Below are 25,985 nucleotides of genomic sequence, written 5' to 3'. Positions count from 1 at the left end.
TTTAAATGTTTCTTGCAATTTTTATATTTTATTAATATTTATTGTATTTCTAATCTTTATTTAAATGGTTGTTGCATTCTCTATATTTTGTTAATATTTCTTGGATTTTCATTCATATGTTTATCTTTTTTGCATTACCAATATTTTGTTTAAGTTCTTTGCATATTCAATTTTTTTTATATAGATTGTGCAAGCTCAAATGTGGTTTGGTGCTACTGGACAAGGGAAAAAAACTTTCAACCATACCCAATGTTGGGAGGTGGTGAAGCATTGTAAGAGATTTAGCATTATTCCAACGGCTCGAACGGTGGTGTTAAATGAGACGCCACTCCATGATTCACAAGCTTCGGATTCGCCTATGGAATCCCCTATGAGTGAAGACTCACCCATTGAAAAGGAGCCAAGACCTATTGGGAGGAAGGCTGCGAAGGCAAAGAGAGGAAATAAGTCTACCAGTAATACCTCTAAAATTTTGGAGGAAATTGCAAGGCAAAACGCCATGAGACTTGAATTAGACATGAAAGCCCAAGAAGATGAAAGGGCAATGCGAATAGAATATGCTAAAGAAAGGGAGTATGTACGCAAAGAAAGGGAGTATCAACGCAAAGAAAACGAAGACAAGAAGGATCGGGAAACCATGGCCATGGATACAAGCCATATGTCTCCTGAAACAAAACAATTTTGGAAGCTTGAACGAAAGGCTATTATGAGACGAAGACTTTTTCGTGATGATGGACCTAGCAATACGGATGATGCACCTAGCAATACGAATTGGTTCAATGATGAAAACCCTTAAGTTAGTTTGCTTGACTTTTCATTTCATTGTATTTTAATGTTTTGTTTTAATTTTTGCTTGTAATTCATGTATTTTATTTTATTAGTAGTATTGGTTTTCTTTGAGTTACCAAAGAAACTATTAAATAAAATTCCTTTTTATTCAAAACATTCCATACTTAAAAACTAACCACAACCAAAGCATTAAAAATATAAAAACAAACGAACCACAACCAAAGCATAAAAAAACCAAACATCACTAAACATAAAACATAAACATTAAAATCTTAAAAAACATCTTCACTTCACTTCATTCACCGTCATTGCCTTTCACCGCCCATAAATGCTCCATTAAGTCAACTTGACGGCGTTCATGAATATACGACGATTGCATCTCCGTATATCGATCAATCATATGGTGCATGAAACGACCATCTCTAACCAATGGTTCATGCTCCAATGGTTCTCCATTTGGGCCTATGGGTTTTTCATAAATTCTTGTCAAGGCCGTGTTCATGGGATCCTCTTCGTACACCTCTTCAACTTCGTAATCATACTCATCCTCCACAATCATGTTATGGAGGATGATGCATGTCATCATTATGCTCCTCAACACCTCCTCGTCAAACATACGTGCCGCACCTCTAATGATCGCCCACCGAGCTTGGAGGATACCAAAGCACATCTCCACATCTTTTCTGTAACTCTCTTGATGGGTAGCAAAATTTTTTTGCTTCTGGGTTCGGGGATGCGGAATTGATTTCACAAATGTTGTCCATCTCGGGTAGATGCCGTCAGCTAGATAATACCCATTTTGGTAGACGGTATTATTGATTTCATATGTGACTTTGGGGGCTTCTCCTCTCAAAACATCGTTGAACACCGGGGATTGACCTAGGACGTTCAAGTCATTTTGTGATCCAGCAACTCCGAAGAAGGTGTGCCAAACCCATGTATCGAATCCTGCAACAGCTTCAAGGATGATACTTTTTTGGCCTTTCCGATTTCCGTAATCTCCCTGCCAAGCGGTTGGGCAATTCTTTCATTGCCAGTGCATGCAGTCGATGCTACCAATCATTCCTGGAAATCCTCTCCGTTCGGCTTTCTGTAGAATTCGTTGCAAGTCCCTGGGCGTAGGTCTGCGCAGGTAGTCCCTGGTGTACAGATTTTCGACTGCATCGCAAAATCTAACCAAACTCTCCAAAGCAGTGGACTTACCCATCCGAGCAATCTCATCCACCTGATCAGCAGATGCACCATACGCCAACATTCGTATAGCAGCTGTTAAATTTTGTTCGGGAAGCAGTCCCTGTTGCATTCCTAACAGGACACAAATTAATGTGCAAACAACCAATTAAAAATACCCGCAAGTGCACGAATCTATTGAAGTATAGATTATGTAAGTACGGGGTCGATCCCACGAAGAACTTGTCGGCTTCCTATAAGTTCTAATTTGAGTACGTAAAGAACACTTATTTAACACACCACAAATGCACAAATGCAAATTGGAAACTAAAAATGAGTAAAGAAATGAAACAACACAAGAAACCAAAGAAAAACATAAACAGCACTTTCTATCACCCTTTTATCACCATTTGGACAGATTCGTTTATCTATTTTTCCAGTTTCGACCTCTGTCCAGTGTTTGACCTATAACTTTCCAACCGTATGTCCAAAATTTACGTTCTTTATACGGTTGGATTCAGCACACAAAACTGAAGAACACACGCGAACCAAAAGTCCAAAACAGTTACGAAAATAAACAGAATTCAGTAAACAAGACACACAACGTATCAAACACACAACTCACACACACATTGGGGGGGAGGGGTTTTGGTTTGGTTCAAGTGACCTATTTCTATTGCATGAAAGTAAATGGACTTTGAATTTAAATGAGAAAGGCAGAGATGAATTATCAAAATGTGAAAGTACCAAGTAACAAACACTAGGGTTTCGGAATCCACCCTAAACAATTCTACCAAAGTTCATGAATACTCAAGTGATGAACTCTAAATGTGTTGATGAAAATGTTCGCAATCAAGACCATGGGTCGTGGCTCAAGACGCATTGATTCTCTCTAATATACGTAAAGTGCATGGTTCGTGCTACAATACTTGTGCCCTCCCCATAACCGAACCTAGGTATGGTTCGTACTTCGATTCAATTACAAGGAGAACCCATTAAGTTCAAAGAGAATATGAACATCACAAGAATCCTAATAGCATGGTGTTTACATTAGGTATTCAAGAAACCAATTCACATGGATGATTCTTACTTCATCCATTTATTGCTTAGGATAACATGAAGATACACATAATCCCAACAATCTCAAGAAGCATGCTTTCAAAGATGGCCAACCAAGGAAAAACACACATCAAGGATAGATTAATTTGGTGAATTGGAATTCATCAACAATATCTAGAAATTCATACACTCAAGTATCAAAACAATAAGGTAATCATGTTTAGGGCTTCAACCTAAGCCCTAGCTATGAAGTTTAGTTGCTCATACTTATTCCAAATACAAACTCAAAATAAAATTAGAAAGAGTTTACAGATTTTGAGAAAATGATGAAAGCTTCAAGGTCATCAATGGTGGAAGCTTTCTTCTCCACTTTGCTTGGCTGCACCTTGGCTTTCTCCTGGCTCCAAACTCTCCAAAATCTGCTCTCAATGTGTAGAATCATAGAATGAATTGGCTACCCACGTTCAAAACCTCTCCCAAAATCTGATTGCACTTTCCTTTCCATTGCCCATCAATTTCCAGCTCACAAATATAATATAAAACTCATACTTTCCTTAAAGCCTTTGCCCTTGTCCCCTTGCCATGATGAAGCTTTGTCCTCACAAAGATGCCAAAAGCTTCAGAAAATATCTCATTTACAAAGGTAATTCCTTGTTACCAAGAGTTATGGTAACAAGAAATTAAGATGACACAAAGGAGGTAAAAGCTGGCCAAATCCGGATTTCCAGAGCTGTGGTAACATGCTGGATTGGTTGGATAGGCAATACTTGTCCAATGGAGCTCAAATTTGGATATGTTGTAGTTAACATCCATTGGAACAAGTCTCATGAAGATCATGACCTCATCCGAGCACCAGAGCATGTTGATCCCAGGCCAAGAAGTTGACCTACGAAAATGAACAAAAACAGAATTTATAACTAATAATGCACTTTTAGCTCATTTTCATCACAACCAAGGTAAAATCTAAGAAAACACAAAAAAGAAGTAAAAAGCTATAAAATGTCAAGAACTAACTCAAAATAGTGGGTGAATAACATGAAAAATCATGTGTAAAAAATGAACCGAACAAACTTCCCAAACTTATCTTTTGCTAGTCCTCGAGCAAAACAGAAACTAAAACAAGACTCGAAACAAACTTTCCGAACACTTTCCAAAGAGAGAGCGACTCATGCAAACGACTCAAAAGTTTTCACAAGAAAAACTCAGTTTAGACATTATTCACAAGGCAGCAAAGTTCAGAACACAACATGTTCAAAGTGTAGTAGTGTGATGGCCAAATGGAACTCATTCTCCAATTTCAGTTTTCACACAACTTCAAAAATCATACCAAGCACAAATGTAACTTCAAATCTCACAAAAGTTGTCCTCTCACAAATGAATCACTCGGAAGAGGGGTACAATGCATCACTCAATAGTAAATATGAGAATAGAGTTAAACCATACGGGACTTAACTCACAATTGGCAAGATGAAAAACATGCATGAATATGATCTCAAGAAGGATGCCAAACACTTAAAAGCAGAATGTGTACAATTCAACCACATGACATTTAGGATCAATTTAGGTCTTTATTATAGGTTGTAATGGGGCTAAGGGTGTAAGGTGAGTGAGAAATGAAGGATATGGATACAACAAAGTCCAAGGAACTCACAATGTAAGAGCATATAATCGTTGACTAAAAGACTTTGAAACATCACGCTTGAGATTTTCATTCATGTTTTTTTAGGTGATCAAATAGACCACAAAGCCTTATACCTCCACTAATTATGATTCACACTCCTTCCTTCCATTCGAACAACCAAGAAACATGAAATTGAATTTGAAACCATTGCCACCACAACTTTTCTCTTTTCTTTCACCCTTTGAGTGAAGTACTCTTCTTTTTTTTTTTTTTCTTTTTTTTTTTTTTTTTTGAAATGTAATAACAAACTTCCCAAACTTAGCATGAAAAACACATCTAAATTAAAGCTCACGAGTTCCTTAGAAAGGTAAATTCTTGTTTTTCAGGCTAAGGCTAGAAGTAAAAATTGGTTACTTGAAAGAAAAGGCATACATATAGGCTCAAGGTGGTTAACAATGGAAAAACATGCTTACGCATGCATAGGGTTAGCTTGAAAGGCACAAACGGTCCAAAGAGGGCCTTAATATCATTTCTCAAATGTCATGTAATCAAATTGCACAATAATGAATGTCTTTTAAGTGCTCAACCAAGTCAATGAATAATGAGATCAAACAACAACTCGGATGACAAGAAAAAAAAAGAATACGTGTATAACACTCATGAATTGAAGCAAAAGGCTCAAAGCTCACATTATTTATGGTTATACAAGTCTAATTCATGCTTGATACAATTCTTTGGATCATGCAAGTCCCTCAACTGGAGAATTATGAAACAAATGGCAAGTGCATAGAGGGTTTCAAACATATCATGCTAGAACGATGCCATTTAGTGAATAACAAATTTTTTATTATTATTTTTTTTATTTTTTATTTATTTTTTTAATACAAAATTTTCAATCAAGTCATGTAAACATTCATCACAATCTCATCATATATGTCCGGAAAGTGACTTGAAAACAAAAAGACTCAAAACAAAAAAGAAAACAAAATAAAAGAAAGTAAGAATTTAAGTGAAACGAAAAAGACTTGCTATCCCTTCCCAAACTTAGAAACAAACATTGTCCTCAATGTTAAAGAATTCAGGCATCAACAACGTTATAACAAGAATTAAAGGGAATAAAGCAAGTAAATATAAGAACAAACACGAAAAACAACTACAACACGGTTGCAAAAACAAAAACAAAAACGAAACCAAACAGAAACAAATAAAACAGTAAGCCCTAACAATAGTCCTACGTACGCAGAAATCCAACCCAAAGAAACGCACAAACCAAAATGAAAGCCCAACCCAAACGAAAGCCCAAAAGCGAAGAAAGTAATAAGACAAAGAAACCAAGTCAGAAGCACAAAGAGCGAGAACTCAGTAAAATAGAAAAAGTGGGCCCTGAAGTCTCGGCACCTGTGAGTCACGGGATACAAAGTGAGAGACGTGTCGACAAGCAGAGGTCCCTCTCAAGTCCCAAAGCCAGAATTATTGGCTTCATAGGAAGGCGTGACGACTTTCGTTTCTCAAAAGCGCTGAAAGGCGGAACTGTAATTAAAGGGGTTGGGGACCAGGTGAGGTGACCTAAGGGGATAGGCCGTAAGGGCCGCGCAAAACGCAGAAGTGCAGTGGCTAGGGTTACGTAAAAACTAACTCTATAAAAGAAGAAGAGAAAGAGTTGGGGAAGAACACACAGACTCAGAAACACACAAAAGAGAAAAGAAAGACAAAAGAAAAGAAAGTTCAAATGGCCTCTTCCTATCCATTCTCGTTGGATCTCAACCTAGCTCCACCGACTCAGACTCGGGGCCAAGCAGTGGCACCAGTGTGGATGCCCTACTTTGCCTCTGCACGGGGGCACGTGACAGTGAATGACTCGATACTGCTGGACAACGATGTTGCCCTTGGAGTTGCTAGAAATCTAGTAACTCCCAAGGATATACGGGTGCTGGGATCAAGGGATGACAACCGGGTCGTGAGCGATGCTCTGGCACTAAGCGTGCAAAGCTCGGCAACAGTCGCAAGTGTGGGTCATCGCCTAATTGCGAAGTCCCATGAGGTGGAGGTGCTAAGAGGTCAGCTGGCGGCGGAGCGAAGTATGGTGGAAGAATGCCAGAGTATTATTAAAAGCTTAAAAAGGGAAAGGGCAAGGATAGTGGAGGTGAATCGACACCAACTGGAGGCGTTGCGGGAAGAGAACCAAAATCTCTCAAAGATGGTAAGTGTTTACGCCCATGACATGAGAAAGCAGCTGGAGGACCTGGACCAACCGGGTAAACGCAAGAAAACAGATCGCGAAAGTAGGTACGCTCAAGCTAAGAGTGCGATCTTTGGGAGCTCGAGTGATGAGCCCCAAGAGGCTGTGCGTGAAGCCCCGGAAGAGGATAGCCATAGGGCTAAACTCAAAGGTCCAATGGCCGAGACACCGAGCACTGTGAAAGAATAATTTCTAATGTATTAGTGGTGTGCCTGGTTGTCTTTGCCCTTTCCGTGTATTTGTTTTTTGTTTTTTTTTTATTTTTTATTTTTTAAATTTTAAATTTCTCGTTTCCGGAAATAAAAGAAAAGAAAGTTGCAAAAGACAAAGAAGAAAAACAAAACGCACTTCCCCAAACCGGAATAAAAGGAATGCGACAAACGAAAAAGACACAAATCACATTCCCCAACTGAAATAAAATAAAAACGACAAACTGAAAAGAAATCAAAACATAATGCACCAGAAAACAGGGAGGAAAAGAAAGCAAAGCGAAAGTAGAAATGCTTCCCCTTTTAACCGGACGCAACCGCAAATTGCGCAGGAAATGCAAAGTGGTGTCGGCTCCCTTATGAGCATATGGCTATTTAAACCACTTCTCGGTTGAAAGAAGGAGCATCCTGCATTTCAACCTGCAAACTCAAGAAAAACCATCAAAAAGCTCAGACAGAAAAATCAATGGCATCCCCAGATATGCTTGTTGATGACCTTAACCTTGAGTTGTCCCTTGCACCACCAAATACCCAGACACGGGTTCCTCCAAACCCTATCTTCCCAAACTCCTCTTACCATCATGGCTCAGCCTCGAACTTCTCTGAGGTGGTGCCGCGTAGGGCAGTATTGCTGGAGGGCATGACTATCAGCAGACTGACAGTTGCAGATCATCTGCATGTGGCGCAGAGGTCTGACCAGATGGCAGTGGACGAGTCCCACAATCTAACCGTGCTCAACGCGGTCTCGGCCACAAATTTGGGCATGCGCCTACTGGCGAGAACACGAGAGTGCGGGGCACTGAGTGAGGAGGTGGCAGCCCTGAAAGCTCTGGTGGCGGACCTGCAGAAACGGCTCTACAGCGCCAACCAGCATGTAGAGATGCTGCAGAAAAGGAACGAAGATCATGTAGAGCTGCTGCAGATTCTACAAGCAAGAACAGACAGAGGCAATTAGCAGAAGCCTCTGGTGGCGCAGAATGCAACAAAGAACATGTGATTAGGAATTTAATGTACGCATTTTCACTAGTGTTTATGTAATCACATGTATGGAATGAAATAAGCATTTGAGCCAAAGTTCAGTGTGTGCAATCATGAAGCAATCTACTTCCCAAACTTAACAACAAAATAGAAACACAAACAAGTAAAGGAAAGTAAAAGTAAGAAAAACAAAGAGAAACAACAAGAAAATCGAAATTACCTTGGTTGGAGATTGAAATCCTAACTCAAAAGGAAAATAAATAAATAAAGTAAAATAAAAGTAAGTTTGAGTCTAGAGAAACTCCACTTTGAAGCGATTAGGACGACAACAAACTTCTTCTATTCACCTTGGGTTGCCTCCCAAGAAGCGCTAAGTTTAAAGTCTTTTGCCGGACTTCCAACATACTGTGGTCACTTGGGAGGTTTTGGCTCAATCGCCTCCTTGTGCTGAACATGAAGTTTCTTCAAATCTCTTTGCCATCTAATCAACCCATTTCGTATTCTTTTCTTTTTATGCGCATGAGTAGATTTCAAAAGCAATTTTAAGCGCTCTTCAATACGTGGATTAGATGGAGGAGGCACATATTCAGGATTAGGTAGCCTTTTCACTTGAGTAGAAAGGATGGCATTGAACATGTGATTGGTGCTTGGAACAAGGATGTTCAGCTTGTCTTCCTCTAGTACTTCAAAAACAGAATAAGGCATTAGATTAATTGAAGCACCTAAATCAATTAAAGATTTCTCAAACAATTTATCACCAATTACACATGGAATTGTGAAACTTCCTGGATCTTCCAACTTGGGAGGAAGCTTCCTTTGCAAAACAATAGAAACCTCTTCCGTTAGTGCACCTGTTTCATCATCTTTGAAGTTCCTCTTGTTGGTACAAAGATCCTCCAAGAGAGGAATGTTGACTTGCACCTTCCTACAAGTTTCCAATATGTCCTTGGCATGTTGAATTTTTTTGGAACTCATAAGCCTGTGAGGAAAAGGAGCACGTAAGATTTCTTCATCAGTAGGTTCACGACTTACCTTCTCCTTTCTTGCCCTTCTTGCAAGTTCATGCTTTGGGATCCATTCGGATGAAGAAGCTGCTTGTTTATCTTTCTCTTTGTTGCTTTCATCCTTTTCTTTAGGCTCAGTCACTTGTTCAACCTGCATGTCATCAACATTGTGAATCAAATTTTTAGAACCATCAATTTCACCAATTACCTTACCAGTTCTCAAGGTAACTGCTTGAACATGCTCATGCCCGGTTGGTATCACTGTTTGGTTAGACATCATCCCAACTTCCCTTTGACTCAAAGCTGTAGCAATTTGTCCCACTTGATTTTCTAGATTGGCAATGGCCTTATTCATTTTCTGCATGTGGGTATCATTCCTCTGCATGTGAGTGTCATTCCTCTGCATGATGAAATTATCTGTGTTTCTAACCATTGAAGCAACAATTTCTTCCAAAGTTGGTCCTTGAGGTGGTTGATGAGATTGACTAAGTGGTGGTGGAGTATAATATTGGGGTTGACCATAAGGTGGACAAGTATTATGTTGGCCTTGATATGGTTGATATGACCCTTGTTGAAAATTTGGATTGTCGGTCCACCAGAAGTTTGAATGATTTCTCCAATCCGGATTGTATGTTTGTCGGAAATATTCATTCATAGGCAACTCATTATGAAATGAGCCAAAAACATTTGCTTCCTCCATCACAAATTTATTGGAGTATTCTTACATAGTAAGTTCCACAATTTCAGTTGCGGCTGCCATTAGAGATGGTGGAGGTGACTCCTCGGATGTTCCTATAAGAAAAAGAAACAAAAACAAATCAAGATAAAATGAAACAACAATCAATAAACAAAAATAAAACTAAGTACTCTAAACATACTCAAACAAAACAGATAAGCAACCGTGCCAGTTCCCCGGCAACGGCGCCAAAAATTGTTGCATTCCTAACAGGACACAAATTAATGTGCAAACAACCAATTAAAAATACCCGCAAGTGCACGAATCTATTGAAGTATAGATTATGTAAGTACGGGGTCGATCCCACGAAGAACTTGTCGGCTTCCTATAAGTTCTAATTTGAGTACGTAAAGAACACTTATTTAACACACCACAAATGCACAAATGCAAATTGGAAACTAAAAATGAGTAAAGAAATGAAACAACACAAGAAACCAAAGAAAAACATAAACAGCACTTTCTATCACCCTTTTATCACCATTTGGACAGATTCGTTTATCTATTTTTCCAGTTTCGACCTCTGTCCAGTGTTTGACCTATAACTTTCCAACCGTATGTCCAAAATTTACGTTCTTTATACGGTTGGATTCAGCACACAAAACTGAAGAACACACGCGAACCAAAAGTCCAAAACAGTTACGAAAATAAACAGAATTCAGTAAACAAGACACACAACGTATCAAACACACAACTCACACACACATTGGGGGGGAGGGGTTTTGGTTTGGTTCAAGTGACCTATTTCTATTGCATGAAAGTAAATGGACTTTGAATTTAAATGAGAAAGGCAGAGATGAATTATCAAAATGTGAAAGTACCAAGTAACAAACACTAGGGTTTCGGAATCCACCCTAAACAATTCTACCAAAGTTCATGAATACTCAAGTGATGAACTCTAAATGTGTTGATGAAAATGTTCGCAATCAAGACCATGGGTCGTGGCTCAAGACGCATTGATTCTCTCTAATATACGTAAAGTGCATGGTTCGTGCTACAATACTTGTGCCCTCCCCATAACCGAACCTAGGTATGGTTCGTACTTCGATTCAATTACAAGGAGAACCCATTAAGTTCAAAGAGAATATGAACATCACAAGAATCCTAATAGCATGGTGTTTACATTAGGTATTCAAGAAACCAATTCACATGGATGATTCTTACTTCATCCATTTATTGCTTAGGATAACATGAAGATACACATAATCCCAACAATCTCAAGAAGCATGCTTTCAAAGATGGCCAACCAAGGAAAAACACACATCAAGGATAGATTAATTTGGTGAATTGGAATTCATCAACAATATCTAGAAATTCATACACTCAAGTATCAAAACAATAAGGTAATCATGTTTAGGGCTTCAACCTAAGCCCTAGCTATGAAGTTTAGTTGCTCATACTTATTCCAAATACAAACTCAAAATAAAATTAGAAAGAGTTTACAGATTTTGAGAAAATGATGAAAGCTTCAAGGTCATCAATGGTGGAAGCTTTCTTCTCCACTTTGCTTGGCTGCACCTTGGCTTTCTCCTGGCTCCAAACTCTCCAAAATCTGCTCTCAATGTGTAGAATCATAGAATGAATTGGCTACCCACGTTCAAAACCTCTCCCAAAATCTGATTGCACTTTCCTTTCCATTGCCCATCAATTTCCAGCTCACAAATATAATATAAAACTCATACTTTCCTTAAAGCCTTTGCCCTTGTCCCCTTGCCATGATGAAGCTTTGTCCTCACAAAGATGCCAAAAGCTTCAGAAAATATCTCATTTACAAAGGTAATTCCTTGTTACCAAGAGTTATGGTAACAAGAAATTAAGATGACACAAAGGAGGTAAAAGCTGGCCAAATCCGGATTTCCAGAGCTGTGGTAACATGCTGGATTGGTTGGATAGGCAATACTTGTCCAATGGAGCTCAAATTTGGATATGTTGTAGTTAACATCCATTGGAACAAGTCTCATGAAGATCATGACCTCATCCGAGCACCAGAGCATGTTGATCCCAGGCCAAGAAGTTGACCTACGAAAATGAACAAAAACAGAATTTATAACTAATAATGCACTTTTAGCTCATTTTCATCACAACCAAGGTAAAATCTAAGAAAACACAAAAAAGAAGTAAAAAGCTATAAAATGTCAAGAACTAACTCAAAATAGTGGGTGAATAACATGAAAAATCATGTGTAAAAAATGAACCGAACAGTCCCAAAACACCAGCACAATTTCTCTTTTGAACAAAGTATTCATCATAATTGCAAATATCATGCATGACTTTATTGAACAAATGTTGTTGCATTCTATATCGCCCTCGAAAATGAACATCAGAGTACAAAGATGTTGGGATAAAATAATCTTCCATAAGATTCTTACCCCGAGAATGCCTATGTCTGTCAACATTTGCTGCACGGCCTTCATGTGAACCACGACTGCTCTGGTTTTCTTCATCAAGCAAAGCCACAGCCATGACAAGTTGCTGATCTAGATCTCTCTGGGCTCTTTTGCTTGCAGCTCGTCTACGCCTTCTTTCTCTTATTTCTCGCTCTTGCCTCTCCAAGACCTCCTCCATGTCTAACATTGAGAATGGAATATGGAATCTGAAATCTGAAATCTAAAATCTGAGAAATGAAATTTTTGAGAAGATGTAGTGTGAGAGGTTTGTGGAGCTGAGCCTTAGTTTTATAGAAAAATTTAGGTCGATAAACATGACACGTGGCGCAATTTTATAGGGTGAAAATCTTATCCGAAATTTGAAATTCAAATGAAATTTTTCGGAAATGTAAAATTCAAATGAAATTTATCTGAAATTTGAAATTCATATGACACGTGGCGTAATTTTATAGGTTGAAAATCTTATCCGAAATTTGAAATTTAGATGAAATTCGAAATTGAAATGAAAAGTTGAAATTGAAATGAAAAGTATCTGAAATTTATATGAAATTTAAATTTTGAAATTTATCCGAAATTTGAAATAAAAATTTATCTGAAATTTGAAACTGAAAATCTTATCCGAATATTTTATCCGAAAATATTGTTCAAATTAATTGTTTAGGTAAACAAATTTGTGAAAAAAATAAAAAATTGAATAGTACTTGCCCTTTGCCCAGGCAACTGCTGGAAGTGCAACTTACTATTGGCAAGGGCAGACACTATTGAGGTGAATAGTGTCAACCCTAGCCCCCCCTTGCCATGGCAAAGGTTTGACTGCTGGAAATGCCCTAATGACACGGATACGGATACGACATGACACGGGTATACAATAAATTTCCAAAATGTAGGATACGATACGTCATGGATACGGCAATTTAAAAAATATATAAAAACATAAAAATAACAATATATATAATTTAAAACATATTTTAAATAATATAAAAATGATAATATTATTACTTTTAACATACTTCCACTTGGTTATAATATCATTACTTTTAATAAGACAAACAAAACAAAATCCTTTTGTTAAAACGATAAGATCAGCCATCACGTGGGGTGTGGGTGAAACTGTGAGTATTAAAAAAACAAAATCCTTTTGTCCAAAGGATAAGACCAGCAATCAGAACAGAGAAGCACGCGTGAGAAAACAAAATGAAAATAGAGAAGAGAACCCGACGGCGCCGACAATGAAGACTGAAGAAGAAGAATCTAATGAGTGGGGGCGCCGCTGGATGAAGAAGAAAAAGGTAGATCTGGGCTTTTTAAGACCATCTCCAACCCAATGGGTGGAAACCCAAATTATAGGTTTTGAGTCCAAAAAACTTCTCCAACCCATGTATTTTGATGGGTGGAAATTTGAGAAATCTCAAATCTTGGGTGGAATTCCACCCCAAGTATTGCCTGGACCTATAATTTTTGTGGATCCGAAATCTGCTTTTTCTATTTTTTCTTGGCTGGAATCCCAAGTGAACACCAAAAATTAATGGGCCCCATGTGCATTTTGCTGTCTGCCAGCAGCTTGTTACAAGCTGGCCCCACGTGGCATTTTGGAGCTGACCAACGGTCATATTTTAAAATACATGCTGTGCTGTTTTTTTTTTATTTATAAAATTTTAATTATAATTTTTAAAATAATATTCCAACAGCTTATTTTTATTTAACTTTATTTATAATTATCGTTTATCTTTTTTATGATTGTCGTTTATTCTGGGCATAGGTATGGTGTTGTACTTGTTTTTATTTTTAAGTGAAATTCTATTATGTTTTGGAATTTTAATTTTTTTAGGTTAAAACGTTTAGAAAATTAAATCACGAATGTTGAAACAAAAATAATGTCAAGAAAAATTAACGAGAAAAAAAATTTAGGGGTTAATCATTCTTAAACAATTTAATAAAGTTGCGGACTCAAATTATGAGTCTGCAAGGTTGGAGGAAAAAAAATTTTGAGTCCTAAAAATACATGAATAGTTGTATTTTGGAGGGTGAAAATTTGAGTTTAGCCCCAACATGGTTGAAGATGGTCTAAGGATGAAGAAGAAGAATTGATGAGTGGGGGCACCGCTGGACGAAGAAGAAGAAGGAAGATCTGGGCTTCTTATTTACATAGAAGAAGAAGGAAGATCTGAAAGAAGAAGAAGTGGAGACGTTTTCTGATACGCGTATCCTAAACATCAGATACTCGTATCTGTAATGTCAGATACGCGTATCTTTTTGTTGTTAACGAATACGTATCCATTGCGTATCCGTACGTGTCCACAGCATATCGTATCCCCCAGCGTATTGGACACGGGATACGCACCTCAACCAGCGTATCCGTGCTTCTTAGAGCATCTCCAGCGCAGGAGAAGAACCGGGCAAAAGGCCCCCCTCGCAAGCCCAAGCAGCTCCAGCGCTGCAGCCTGCAGCCCGGTTTGGCGTGGGTCCCACCAGCCCGGGCAAGCCCAAGGGCAGGTTTTGCCTGGGCTTCAAACTGAGTTTTGTGACGTCATGCTGACATCACGCTGACATCAGCGAGCAAAAAAATATTTAAAAAAATTCAAAAAATATCCAAAAAAATTTCAATTTTTTTTTTTAAATACCAAAAAATTATAGATGCTTTCCCTATAAATACATAACAATTTTATTCACTTTCTAAATTGTTTATATTTTGTTGCATAATATTTTTTTCCTTTCTTGCCTTAGACTTGCCCTAGACTTAGCCCTTGTGGGTGGAACCACAAATGCAAAAGCTGATACTATTCATGTGAATAGTGGCAGCCCTTGCTTGCCATTGCCTTAGACTTAGCCCTTGTGTGTCGAGATGCTCTTAGGAGGCTACGATTCACAGAGATGCAAATGTAGAGGCAATGTTCGCTGGTGGGAGCAAAAGGTCAAGTGGGGCGTGGTCAGCATAGAATGAAGGGGAATCAATTATAAAAACAAGAAGCACAACTTTTCCAAACTAAAATTTGCTGGATTAGCCACTAGTTGTCACGAGATCACCAAGCTTGACCTTTTGCTCCCACCAGCGAACATTGCCTCGACATTTGCATCTCTGTGAATTATTGGTGGTGGTGGGGCAATTGGTGGGGAAATTCTTATTAAATATCTTTGGAAGGATTTTCAAAGAAAAGTCAGTTTGAGGCTATCTAATGGTCAAACCCGTGAGCCAAAGAAAGCTCTTCTCATGAGAGGAAAGGATATCCGACTCAATACACAAACCTATCTTTTTATCCTGCACCTTTTAATACCTAGGATTTATCTTCAAACACTTTAAATTATCCAAGTTCTTTATTTTCCTAGTATAACTGTATAAGCTTACTTTCTTGCAATTTAATTTAAGTTGTCTTTAAATTCAAGTTTAATTCCAATTTTTATCACTTTAATATAATTAATCGTATTTACATTATTATCATTTTGTTTCTTGCATTTACGTTCATTGCAGTTATCAAAAAAATCCTAAAATTAGGACGTCGTACAAAGTTGAAAGTCATGGATCGTTTGGTATATGAGGCGGCAACATCGGGCGATGTGTATTTATTAAAAAAGATTAAATATGGTAATAATTAATAGGTGCTTTGCCCACTACTTTGAGAGAGAGAGAGAGAGAGAGAGAGATCAAAGCTAGCTAGCCATGGATCCTTCTCTGTATGAGGCGGCAACATCAGGTGATGTTGGTTTCTTGAGACAAATAATTAGAGATGGTGGTGCATCTATTGATCTTCTCCATCAGAAAACGCCTAAAGACAACAATATTTTTCATATTTCCGCTGAATTCAAGCAAATAGATTTCTTTGAAAATGTCGATCCAGATCAATTTGGTCAGCTGTTTTGGGCCACCAACAAGAAGGGTGACACTCCACTGCACCTTGCTGCCAAAGTAGGATGTGTTGAAGTAGTTGAGTTCCTCATTGAACACGCAAGGAAAACGCTTCATCACATGGAAAGAGGTGACGAGGAGAGCGGACCAGCTGATGGTGAATCTCAAAACAAGTTACTCCGAGTGAAAAACTCGGATAACGACACAACGTTGCATCTTGCTGTTCGATACAATCACGATGAAGTTGTGATTCGGTTAATGGAAGCCGATCCTCAATTGTGTTGTTTCACTAATAACGCAAATGAGTCGCCCTTGTTCCTAGCTGTTAGAAAAGGCACTCCAAGCATTGTTCATTGTATTCTGAAGGCGTACGAGTCTGCCGTTTCTCCTTCTTTTCAGGGGACAAACGGATTGACAGCTTTGCATGCCGCAGTGACTCAAAAACAACTCAAAGACAAAGGTACGTGAACATGGCATCACCTGTGAAATGTGTTGATTTTATATTACGAGGATTTTATTTTGGTGGAAATTTTCACTACCTCTCACCTCTTTAGTTTTTCCTATATCAACATGGTAGGCGTTGTCGAGATTCTGGTGTCCAAAAACCGTGACCTAATCAAAGAAGTTGATGCTATTGGATGGACTCCCTTGCACTACGCAGGATTCACAGGGAACGTTGAAGCTACTCAACTACTGATGAAATCTGATAGTTCTGCTTCTTATATCCTGGACTTATCAGGAATGTCAGCTCTCCATGTTGCAGCCTATGCAGGCCACACCAAAGTGATGGAAGAGTTAATTCGATATCAACCTGATACTTGCGATTTGCTTAATTCAAAAGGCCAAACGGTTCTTCATTCTGCAATTTTAGGTGGACAAGGCAAGGTGGTTAAGTACATATTAAGGACGCCTAAACTTACGGGACTTATTAATGAAGCTGATGAAGACGGAAACACTCCTTTGCATATCGCTGTTATGTACAAGAAAGTAGAAATTATCTCCATTTTGACGGCCGACCATAGAGTGGACAAGGCTGCTGTCAATAAAAAGTTCTCAAAAGCCATTGATATATTTCTTGGTCAAAATAGTGAAGAACAGGTACGCAATACAGGTGCACACACACATAAAAAATTATATAAAAAATAAACAGTTTTTTTTTTTTTTTTTTGGTTACTTTGGTCAGAAGTATAGCTCAGTATTTTGATCCTTGCATATAAAGGGACTAATTTGCACCAAAATCAAGTTTAAGAATCACTTACAAAGCAAAGAATAAGGATGCTTTGATCACGTTTTACGGAGTCATAAACTTGTATTTAGTTTGAAATGGTTTGAATGTGGATCAACTTCAGACAAATTAAAAAAACTAAGTTTCGCCTGATCTCCCACATTTTTTTTATTGGATTAATTGGAGAGGTGAAAATTGCAACTTTTCCAAATCTTGAGAAGGATAAATATCACTGTATCAAAAGTTATTTGGTTTTTTCTTTCAACTTCTAGATGAGTGTCAGAGTGTGTGTACTGACCACCTCTCTAATACAAATGAGGTAAATAAATATAGTACAAATAATATTATTGGAATTGAAATTGATCAATTATTTTTCTTTTTTCTGTTTTGAAAAGGATCTATTAATAATCTTTGACAAGTTTACTCCATCTCTCTCTCTGTGTATTGTTTAGGGAACTATTGACAGTCCGGTTTTGCACCAGTTGGGGTCCTGCGTAGGTGGTCCATTTTTCCAACAAAAAATCAGCGATGATTTCAACAAACCGGAAACTTCAGAGAAGGATACGCCCGGCACATCGGCCACTAAACACAAGAGGCAAAACCCGCAATCTACTTCCAATCAAGCCTTGAAAAGACAAGATACCAAACTAGTGGTGTCGACGCTTATCGCAACCGTCACTTTTGCAGTAGCTTTAGCCCCTCCGGGTGGATTTAAAAGCGACGGAGAGATGGCTCTATCGAAAGATACATTTTTCAAAGTATTTCAGTTTTTCAACTTTGTAACCTTTATGCTCTCAATTCTTGCAATCTATAACGAATCAACTCCAATACGTATCTCGTCAATCGAAATAGCCACACCGGAAAGTCTCATTCAGTATTCCATCGGAGGGTTGCTGGTAGCATTTATATCGGCCATGATGGCAGTGACGCCCAAACACCAAAGAATGCTTTCACTTAGAAAACCCTTTGCAGGTAAACCTCTTGCTTTTGTTCTCAAAATAATTGGTGTGTTCGGGCTGGTACTTGTTTTGATGCACGTGATTTCGACTATTTATCGAAAATTGAGGGAGAAACAACCAGCCAGGCTGTCAACCGTGTAACTTATAAGTCTTTTTGGTTTTTTGTTTTTTGTTTTTTAAAGATTAGTTTTAACAAGTGTTTCTTGGTTTTCTGATCATAAGTTATGTGAACTTTTATTTATTGTGCTTTTCTTGTTTTACATTTCTTTACCCTCCGTTTGGATAAATGAATTGAAAATTACATAAAATTCTAAAATGATGGAATTTACATGATAGGACCCGCCCCGAATTCCTCGGAACTCGAGACGAATCCTGGGGAAATTTTTCGACATCACACCGATGCCGGGCCCACTTACAAAAATTGAGCCTCTTTACCAAAAAGGAAAAGGCCACGAGACTTTCTGTTGAAATTTCGGCAGAGTGTCCCCTGTAAGTTGGACCTTTTCCAAATATTTCAACCTGTTAAAAACACATAATTTATAACCCAACTGGCAGCATGCACAAGTTAACAACATGCAATCACAAAATAGGCCTCTGCCTTCAGATAATTCGTAACAAAAATCAATAATACCTTTAAGTCGAACAATACATAAACCATACAGTTAAAGATCTCAAACAACTTTACAAATACCTCCGAAAACATCAAACCGGATTCCAATCCAATAACCACATTGAAAACTATTCATAAACTCAGAATCGTTCAAACTTTTTTAATATAGTTTATTTCGTAGCTGCATCTAGGTGAGAACCCAGGCTACCTACGTACCCTTGGACAAGGGATCAAGCCACACGTATTTCTTTTTACAAACATCCCAATCCCAATAACATACAAACAATTGCAGTAATACGAAATGATAGACTCTAGAATTAGCCCTTTCTCTTTTCTTTAAATCACAACTCACCAAACACAATCTTTTTCAAACATCTTTCTACTAATCACATAATCCCCCCATACGGCGGAACATCCAAAGCCACGTACGGGGTCTGTCAACACGCCGGAAACTCCAACGACACGTGTGACCTAACAATCACATAATCTCCCCAAACGCCGGAACATCCAACGCCACGTATGAGGTCTGTCAACACGCCGGAAACTCCAACGACACGTGTGACCTAACAATCGCATAATCTCCCCATACGCCGGAATATCCAACGCCACGTATGGGGTCTGTCATCACGCCGGAAAATCCAACGACACGTGTGACCTAACAATCGCATAATCTCCCCATACGCCGGAACATCCAATGCCACGTATGGGGTCTGTCAACACGCCGGAAACTCCAACGACACGTGTGACCTAACAATCACATAATCTCCCCATATGCCGGAACATCCAACGCCACATATGGGGTCTATAAACAAGCCAGAAACTCCAACGACACGTGTGACCTAACAATCACATAATCTCCCCATATGCCGGAATATCCAACGCCACATATGGGGTCTATAAACAAGCCAGAAACTCCAACGACACGTGTGACCTAACAATCACATAATCTCCCCATATAAATAATAATATTTATTTCCGATTTCCCCTAGTTTAAAACAATAAACTAAAATCCTAATCCTATATTATCAACATAGATAGCAATTTCTCAAATATTATATATATATATATGACTCAAGATACTCGAATATGTCAATCCCACATATATCATAAATACTTTACAAAAATAAAGAATTCAACTATTAATGAAAACAAGAATTTAAATAAAACATAAAATTCAAAAGCATAAGATTTCTAACACAAAACCATTAAAATAGCCCTCAAAGACCGACATAATTAACATAGATCAAAAGACGGTCAAGACTCGTCCAAAAGGGTCATTGTAGTACTCCTCGAGGAGTAAAACTACCTCAGAAGACTTACAGTCAACCGAGGGTCAAACCTTCCAAATTTGGTCAAGCGGGCCTGCGGGGCCCACGACCTCCTATTTCCCATTCGGAAGTTCCTAGGAGTTCCACAAGGTTTAGAATACATGTCTTGAAAGTTTGGTCCAGATCAGACGGTCGGATCGCTCAAGATCGTACGATCGGACGGTTATTGAAAAACACAAACTTTAAGTTATTAAATCGGAACATCCGGGGCTCCGATTCACGTATATTAAGTTGGAAGCGATCCAATGGTTCTAACGTATCGAACCCGAAAATCGCACAATATGTAAAATCCGTTCGGGGTTCAAACGTTATCCAAATTGAGATCCGCAAATTCCTATGCGCTCGTGGCAACTAGGAGATCATTTTAGGAGGAAGGTGGTTCCACCACGCTGCCCACGCGCCGCCACACGCACTGGCAGCGTGTGGGTGGCTTGATAAATTTTCGGCGGTCGGAAAAACTCCAAACCGCTGGTCAAGCTTCCTAACCTAGGTAATACACCTAATTTGAAGCCACTTTTGTTCTTGGACCTACCCCAAAAAATGGCCGGAAGTGGCCAAATCGAAGGCCAAAAACAGGCAGATTTTCTATCGCTTATTTAACTACCAAAACGCAGAAATTTCTCAATTCCTATCCAACAATCAGCTAGACAATGAAAAATATGTGGAAAAACATACCTTAATCGACAGGTTTGGTGGCCGGAGGAGGGAGAAACCGCCGGCGTAAATCTGTTAAAAAGGGTAAAAAAACCAGTCGAATTTTCTAGTTTTCCGGCCATCTCCAGTGGTTCCAGCGGCTGAGATTGGTCGGAATAGGAAGAGGACAACTAGCCGGTCATTTTGGTACCAATGTCGTCGTTTGGGGTGGCCGGAGGAAGAGATGGCGGCCCAAAAACTGTTCGGATGAACAGTAATCGGGGGCTGTTTTCTGCGCGCGTAGGGGAGGGGGGGGGGGTGGAGAAATGAGGGCTTTTTTGACTTTTTAATAAAATTTGAACTTCAACTTATTTACGATTGTACCACTGGTGATGTTTTGCTCGTAACTCTCTCGTTACAACTCCGATTCAAGCCTACTCATTGTCTACGGACTTATCTCGGTAGGACCTACATAAAGATACCAGCCACTGTCCCGAAATCCTTCCGGACTAAAAATGACCATTTTGCCCCTACTCCGAGGGTAAAATTGTAAATTCACATTTAAATTTAATTTAATTCAAAAATATTAATATTTTTGGGTCAAGATGTTACATTACATTTCCATCATTTCAATTTCTGGCAATTGATGATTTCATTGTTTGGATTTATATATGTCGAATTTTGCAAATGATAGAATTTTGTAAATGGCACTATGAAAATTGTCAAATGACTCATATTTTGATGGAAATTAAATTCAGGAATTTGATCCCCAATTTCCATGATTTTTTCCGCACGTCATTTCATAAATTCCCCGCTTAAGTTGCCAAACAAGGGAATTGTCAATTTCTCCTCTTAAATTCTCGACTTTTAGTTAAATTCTAAGTTATTTTTCCTCATCCAAATAGGGGGTTATAGTTCTTCCGAAGTATTACTCAAACAACTGGTGCATTTTCCCTTTGACATAAGATGTTTTGGCCCCAATTTTTTGTTTTACATAACATAGCAGTGTTAAGTTATGGTTAAAATTAGGGGTGGGCACGGTCCGGTACAGTCCCATTTTCACCTCACACCCGAATTGGAATTGGTACTATTCAACCGGTGTTGTTTGGTCAAGTTTTGGTGAAAAAAATTTATGAAACTAGTTGGTCTGGTTTAAACCGGTTCCTGTGCAGGTTTCGGTTTTGGACCAGATGTTTTTTAATATACATTTTCAATTTTTTTTATAAACAAATTCCACCTAAAATTTTATTTTTTGGGCTTTCAAATTCACAAATTACCCAATTTCATACAAAGAGAGATGATTGGGCTTATAAAAGAGAGGTGCTTTGAAGTTGGGCTTGGGGAAATATTAGTTATGAGATTAGAAATGTATCATTAGACTTAAATAATTTTTTTTTTAAATACAAAAAAAAAAAAAATACACATGCGGTCCAGTCCGGTTTTGTATGTTGTGAAATCGGCACCAGAAGCGATTTGAACAAGTCTTGTCCGGTTCAGTGCCGGTTTGACTCTTTAACACAGTTTTTTTCCGGTTTTTTTACGTCCGGTGCGGTTTGGTATTTAGGTTTTCCGATCTCGATGCCCATCCCTAATTAAAATGTCAAGTGAGTGTCCAGGTGTCAACAAATTAATTAAGGGACGAGGAGCATAGAGAAAAATTGGGGCAAGCGGATCTGATCCCTTTTCCCTAGACATTCATAATTCAACATATATGGTTAGACCCAAGAAAAACATCCCGCTTGACACAATCTTCCATGTTTTGGGCCTGATCGGTTCATAATTGTATATCATTTTGTACCCTTCTAGCTTATGATTTGGTTATGTTTTTGAGTTAAACTTGTACTTTTAATCCTTTTTGTGTTTATCTTTCAGATTTAGGGAACAATGATGGCTTTGGATAGGAAATGATGCAATCCATGCATGTTAAAGCCTGATTTGGATAAAGGGAAGAAGAGCTTAAAGACAAACTCATTTTGGCTACAGCCCCCTGCCAGTCCAGTTCCGTAGGTCATATTGCAAGCATTGTTTCAACAACCTACATAGCTCGAATGAGGCCACATTCTTCATAAAAGTTGTTCCAATTGGTGTGTACTATAACATATCCAAAATTCAGCCCCATTGGATAAATTTGGAGTCCGTTACCTAGCAAACACAGAACCATGCTCAGGATGGATCTTATCAGCGCGGAAAATGAGTTAGCAATTTGTTTCGGCCTTATCTTCTTCCTCCGACCTTGGATTGGCCCAAATAACATATGGCTGGAAAGAAAACATTCTGAACTTCAATTTAGAGTGCTTAAAGTCCTAATTTGATTAAGAGAAGCCCAAGTTGTAAGCCCTTGAAGTTGCTAGTCATGCTGACCTCAGCATGTGCTGGTTGGATGCTTGGTCATGGTGAGCTAGGTATGAGCTATCATTTCTGATTGGAAGCTTGGTCATGGTGACATGAAGATGAGCTAGGGCTGCTGGTGGGATCTATTGGTGAAGTGCATCAACCAATTCAAGATTTTCTAATACAAGTGCATCACCCAATTTAGATTTTCTAATACAAGTGCATCAACCATTTCAGATTTTATAAAACAAGTGTTGTATGCATTAGCCATTTTGAATTCAGATTTTCACTTCCCCTAGGCCTATAAATAGGGAAGTTCTCTAAGCTTGTAAACACACCCCAAGGGGGGGAGCTCTCAAACACTTCTCTAGAGCTCCTTTCCCTTCTCTCCCTCAAATTCTCTTAGTTTTGCTTTCTAGTTCTCAATTCTAGCTTTCTTTAATGTTTTCTTAGTTGTAATTTATTTTTCTTGTAATGTACATTCTTTTCTTTAGTTTCAAGTTTGATTAGTTTCCAAGTTTCAATTATGGGTTTTGTTCTTATTCATTATGCTTATAAGTTAATATGCTAGTTTGAATGATTGATCACCATTTAGGCTTGCATGTTAGCTATCTTGGTTTGAATTAAGAGTAGACACCATACTTTAATTCGAATTGAACTATGAATAGGAAGAGTATGTATGGACATTCGACAACAGGGATTAGATACATGCTTGGTTGTTTAAATTGTTCTTCTATGCTTAATGGGTTCCTAATGCTTAATTTTAGGATAGACAACAAATGATCAAATTAGGGAATTAGGAACACAAGGTTATGACCACACACCATGGCTTAATCATACATTAGCTAGAATCAATCCGTTAATCTAATTGAACTTGGGAACTTATCTGCTTGAGTTAGTTATTTTCTTTCTTCCTTGTTTTATTTATTTCCCTTCTTTTTCATTTCTGTTTTGTGTAGGGAAAATGAATTGAATCATTCAATCACCAATCCTCGTGGGATCGACCTCGCACTTACATACGCTATACTACCGAACGGCTCGTGCACTTGCGAGTATCACAAGTTGAGGATGCAACTGAATCCATTTTGGTGCAGCTGTATCTACGCAACAGGGCCCCCAACAAGAAAGGCAACACTCCCTTACACGTTGCTACAAGAGTAGGCTGTCAAGAAGTTGATAGAGCTGATCAGGAAAAGGCCAATTAATAGAGCTGATCAGGAAAGCGGACTAGCTGATGGGGATACTTAGGCTTGGTTTGGGGTTGCTGCGCTTAAAAAATAAGCAGCTTTGAAAAGAAGTTTTGGAGGTTTAAGTGTTTGGTAAAACCAATCCAAGCTGCTTATTTTATAATCTGCTGCCATTCAAAGCCAAAAAGTAGAAGCAGCTCAGACCCTGCTTCTGAAAATTGCTGCGCGGAGAAGCATGCGGAGGGTTTAGTGAAACTTTCAAATTGCCCATATTGCCCTTATTTGTTTCAAACAATTACATGCTATATCCTCATCATCCCGAGTTCGAGCCTCCCAAGTGTCGTTTCTCTTGGATTTTCTGGATTGCTCGATTCAAACTCTCTCTGCAACCGGCTCCCTTTCCTCAATCCGTCAAAGCTACCATCTCAACCCTAAACCCTAAATCCAACATCCAGATTACCCACCAGTTATCTCCTCCCGCAAAAGAAAACCAAACCCCCAACTTCCTTGTCTTCCCCACGAAAACACAACCCAATATTACAATCCCACTATTCACATTCATAGAGCAAAGAGAGAGAGAGGTGGGGATGTAGAATCCACGTCCCAAGTGTCATCGCCAAACCCAAATACCAACTCAAGGTTGCCGACATCCCAAGCCCCCAGATCTTGATGAAATTTAAGAGATGGATGGATGGAGAGAAAGAGAGAAAGGTGTGAGATGGAAAAGCTTACACTTTTGACTAAAAAAAAAAGACTTGCAGAGAAGGGAGAAGAATGGTCTCCGTCAAAAAAGAGAAAGAAAGGAGAAGAATGGTTGAGAGAAAAGGGAGAGAGAAAAAATAAAGAAAACAGATGTATTGAAATTTTTTCTCTTTTGAAAAGAAACATAAATAAATAATTTTTTTTATCATACCCTTTTGGTCATTATACACAATCACATCACTTTTACAAAAAAGTTTACCAAACACCACAACACTGCTTTTTATATTCACAGCACTTTTATAAATATAGATTACCAAACACTTAGCTGCTTCACTTCACAGCTGTTTATTCTCGCAGCACAGCAGAAGCAGTTTTTTTAAAAAGCACAGCAATACCAAACTAAGCCTTAAAAAGAGTTACTCCGAATGACTAATTTCAATCTAGTGGTGACAAGGCTTATCGCAACCGTCACTTTTACAGCAGCTATAACCCCTCCAGGTGGATTTAAAAGCGACGGAAAGCTGGTTCTATCGGAAGATCCATTTTTCCAAGTATTTCAGATTTTCAACTTGGGATCCTTCATGATCGCAATGCTTGCGATCTGTAACGAATCAACTCTAACACGTTTACTGTCAATCCAAATAACCACACCTGCAGTTCTCATTCAGTATTCCATCGTAGCTTTGCTGGTAGCATTTACGTCGGCCACGATGGCAGTGACGCCCAAACACCAAAGAATAGCTCCACGTAAAAATCCCTTTCCTTTTCTTCTCTGTATAATTGGTACGTTGGGGATGCTACTTGCTTTGATCGCCGCCGCGTATACGACTATAATTCAAAACTTGAGGGACGGAGAAACACATAGGAAATGTTTATTTTAAAAATTACTGGCTTCGGATTCCATGGGAACTCTGAAATTAAGCGAGTTTGGGCTAGAGCAATCCCAGGATGGGTGACCCACTGGGACGTTATTCGTGAGT

The 25,985-nt window shown here is 38.6% G+C and overlaps 2 protein-coding genes across 2 annotated transcripts; one reads left to right on the top strand and one right to left on the bottom strand.

Moving 5' to 3' along the window:
- Window positions 1-1,084: 1,084 nt before the first annotated feature.
- Window positions 1,085-12,367, bottom strand: LOC148295138 (uncharacterized). The gene is made up of 3 exons (XM_088252402.1): window positions 12,172-12,367; window positions 1,967-2,094; window positions 1,085-1,792 (listed from the first exon to the last, which is right to left on the bottom strand). Exons 1-3 carry the CDS (start codon window positions 12,365-12,367, stop codon window positions 1,085-1,087), a joined length of 1,032 nt encoding a protein of 343 aa, XP_088108528.1.
- A 3,262-nt stretch (window positions 12,368-15,629) lies between these two features.
- On the top strand, window positions 15,630-18,461 carry LOC110771437 (protein ACCELERATED CELL DEATH 6-like). Its single transcript, XM_021975736.2, has 3 exons — window positions 15,630-16,490; window positions 16,608-17,128; window positions 17,708-18,461. The coding sequence occupies exons 1-3, from the start codon at window positions 15,845-15,847 to the stop codon at window positions 18,353-18,355; spliced, it is 1,815 nt and encodes a 604-aa protein (XP_021831428.2). The 5' UTR covers window positions 15,630-15,844; the 3' UTR covers window positions 18,356-18,461.
- Window positions 18,462-25,985: the final 7,524 nt, after the last annotated feature.

Source organism: Prunus avium, chromosome 4, assembly GCF_965620075.1.
Source record: "Prunus avium chromosome 4, drPruAviu1.hap1.1, whole genome shotgun sequence".
NCBI classification, from domain to species: Eukaryota; Viridiplantae; Streptophyta; class Magnoliopsida; order Rosales; family Rosaceae; genus Prunus; species Prunus avium.
The sequence above is the reverse complement of the archived record's forward strand: the minus strand, read 5'-3'. Positions and strand labels throughout refer to the sequence as shown.

Excerpts from the sequence above, each read along its gene's own strand:
- LOC110771437 (XM_021975736.2), top strand. The coding sequence starts at position 15,845 with ATGGATCCTTCTCTGTATGAGGCGGCAACATCAGGTGATGTTGGTTTC. Across the intron at positions 16,491-16,607 it reads AAAACAACTCAAAGACAAAG|GCGTTGTCGAGATTCTGGTG; the intron begins GTACGTGAACAT and ends TCAACATGGTAG. Across the intron at positions 17,129-17,707 it reads GTCAAAATAGTGAAGAACAG|GGAACTATTGACAGTCCGGT; the intron begins GTACGCAATACA and ends TGTATTGTTTAG.
- LOC148295138 (XM_088252402.1), bottom strand. The coding sequence starts at position 12,367 with ATGGAGGAGGTCTTGGAGAGGCAAGAGCGAGAAATAAGAGAAAGAAGG. Across the intron at positions 2,095-12,171 it reads CAGACATAGGCATTCTCGGG|GAATGCAACAGGGACTGCTT; the intron begins GTAAGAATCTTA and ends GTGTCCTGTTAG. Across the intron at positions 1,793-1,966 it reads CCACTGCTTTGGAGAGTTTG|GGAGATTACGGAAATCGGAA; the intron begins GTTAGATTTTGC and ends ACCGCTTGGCAG.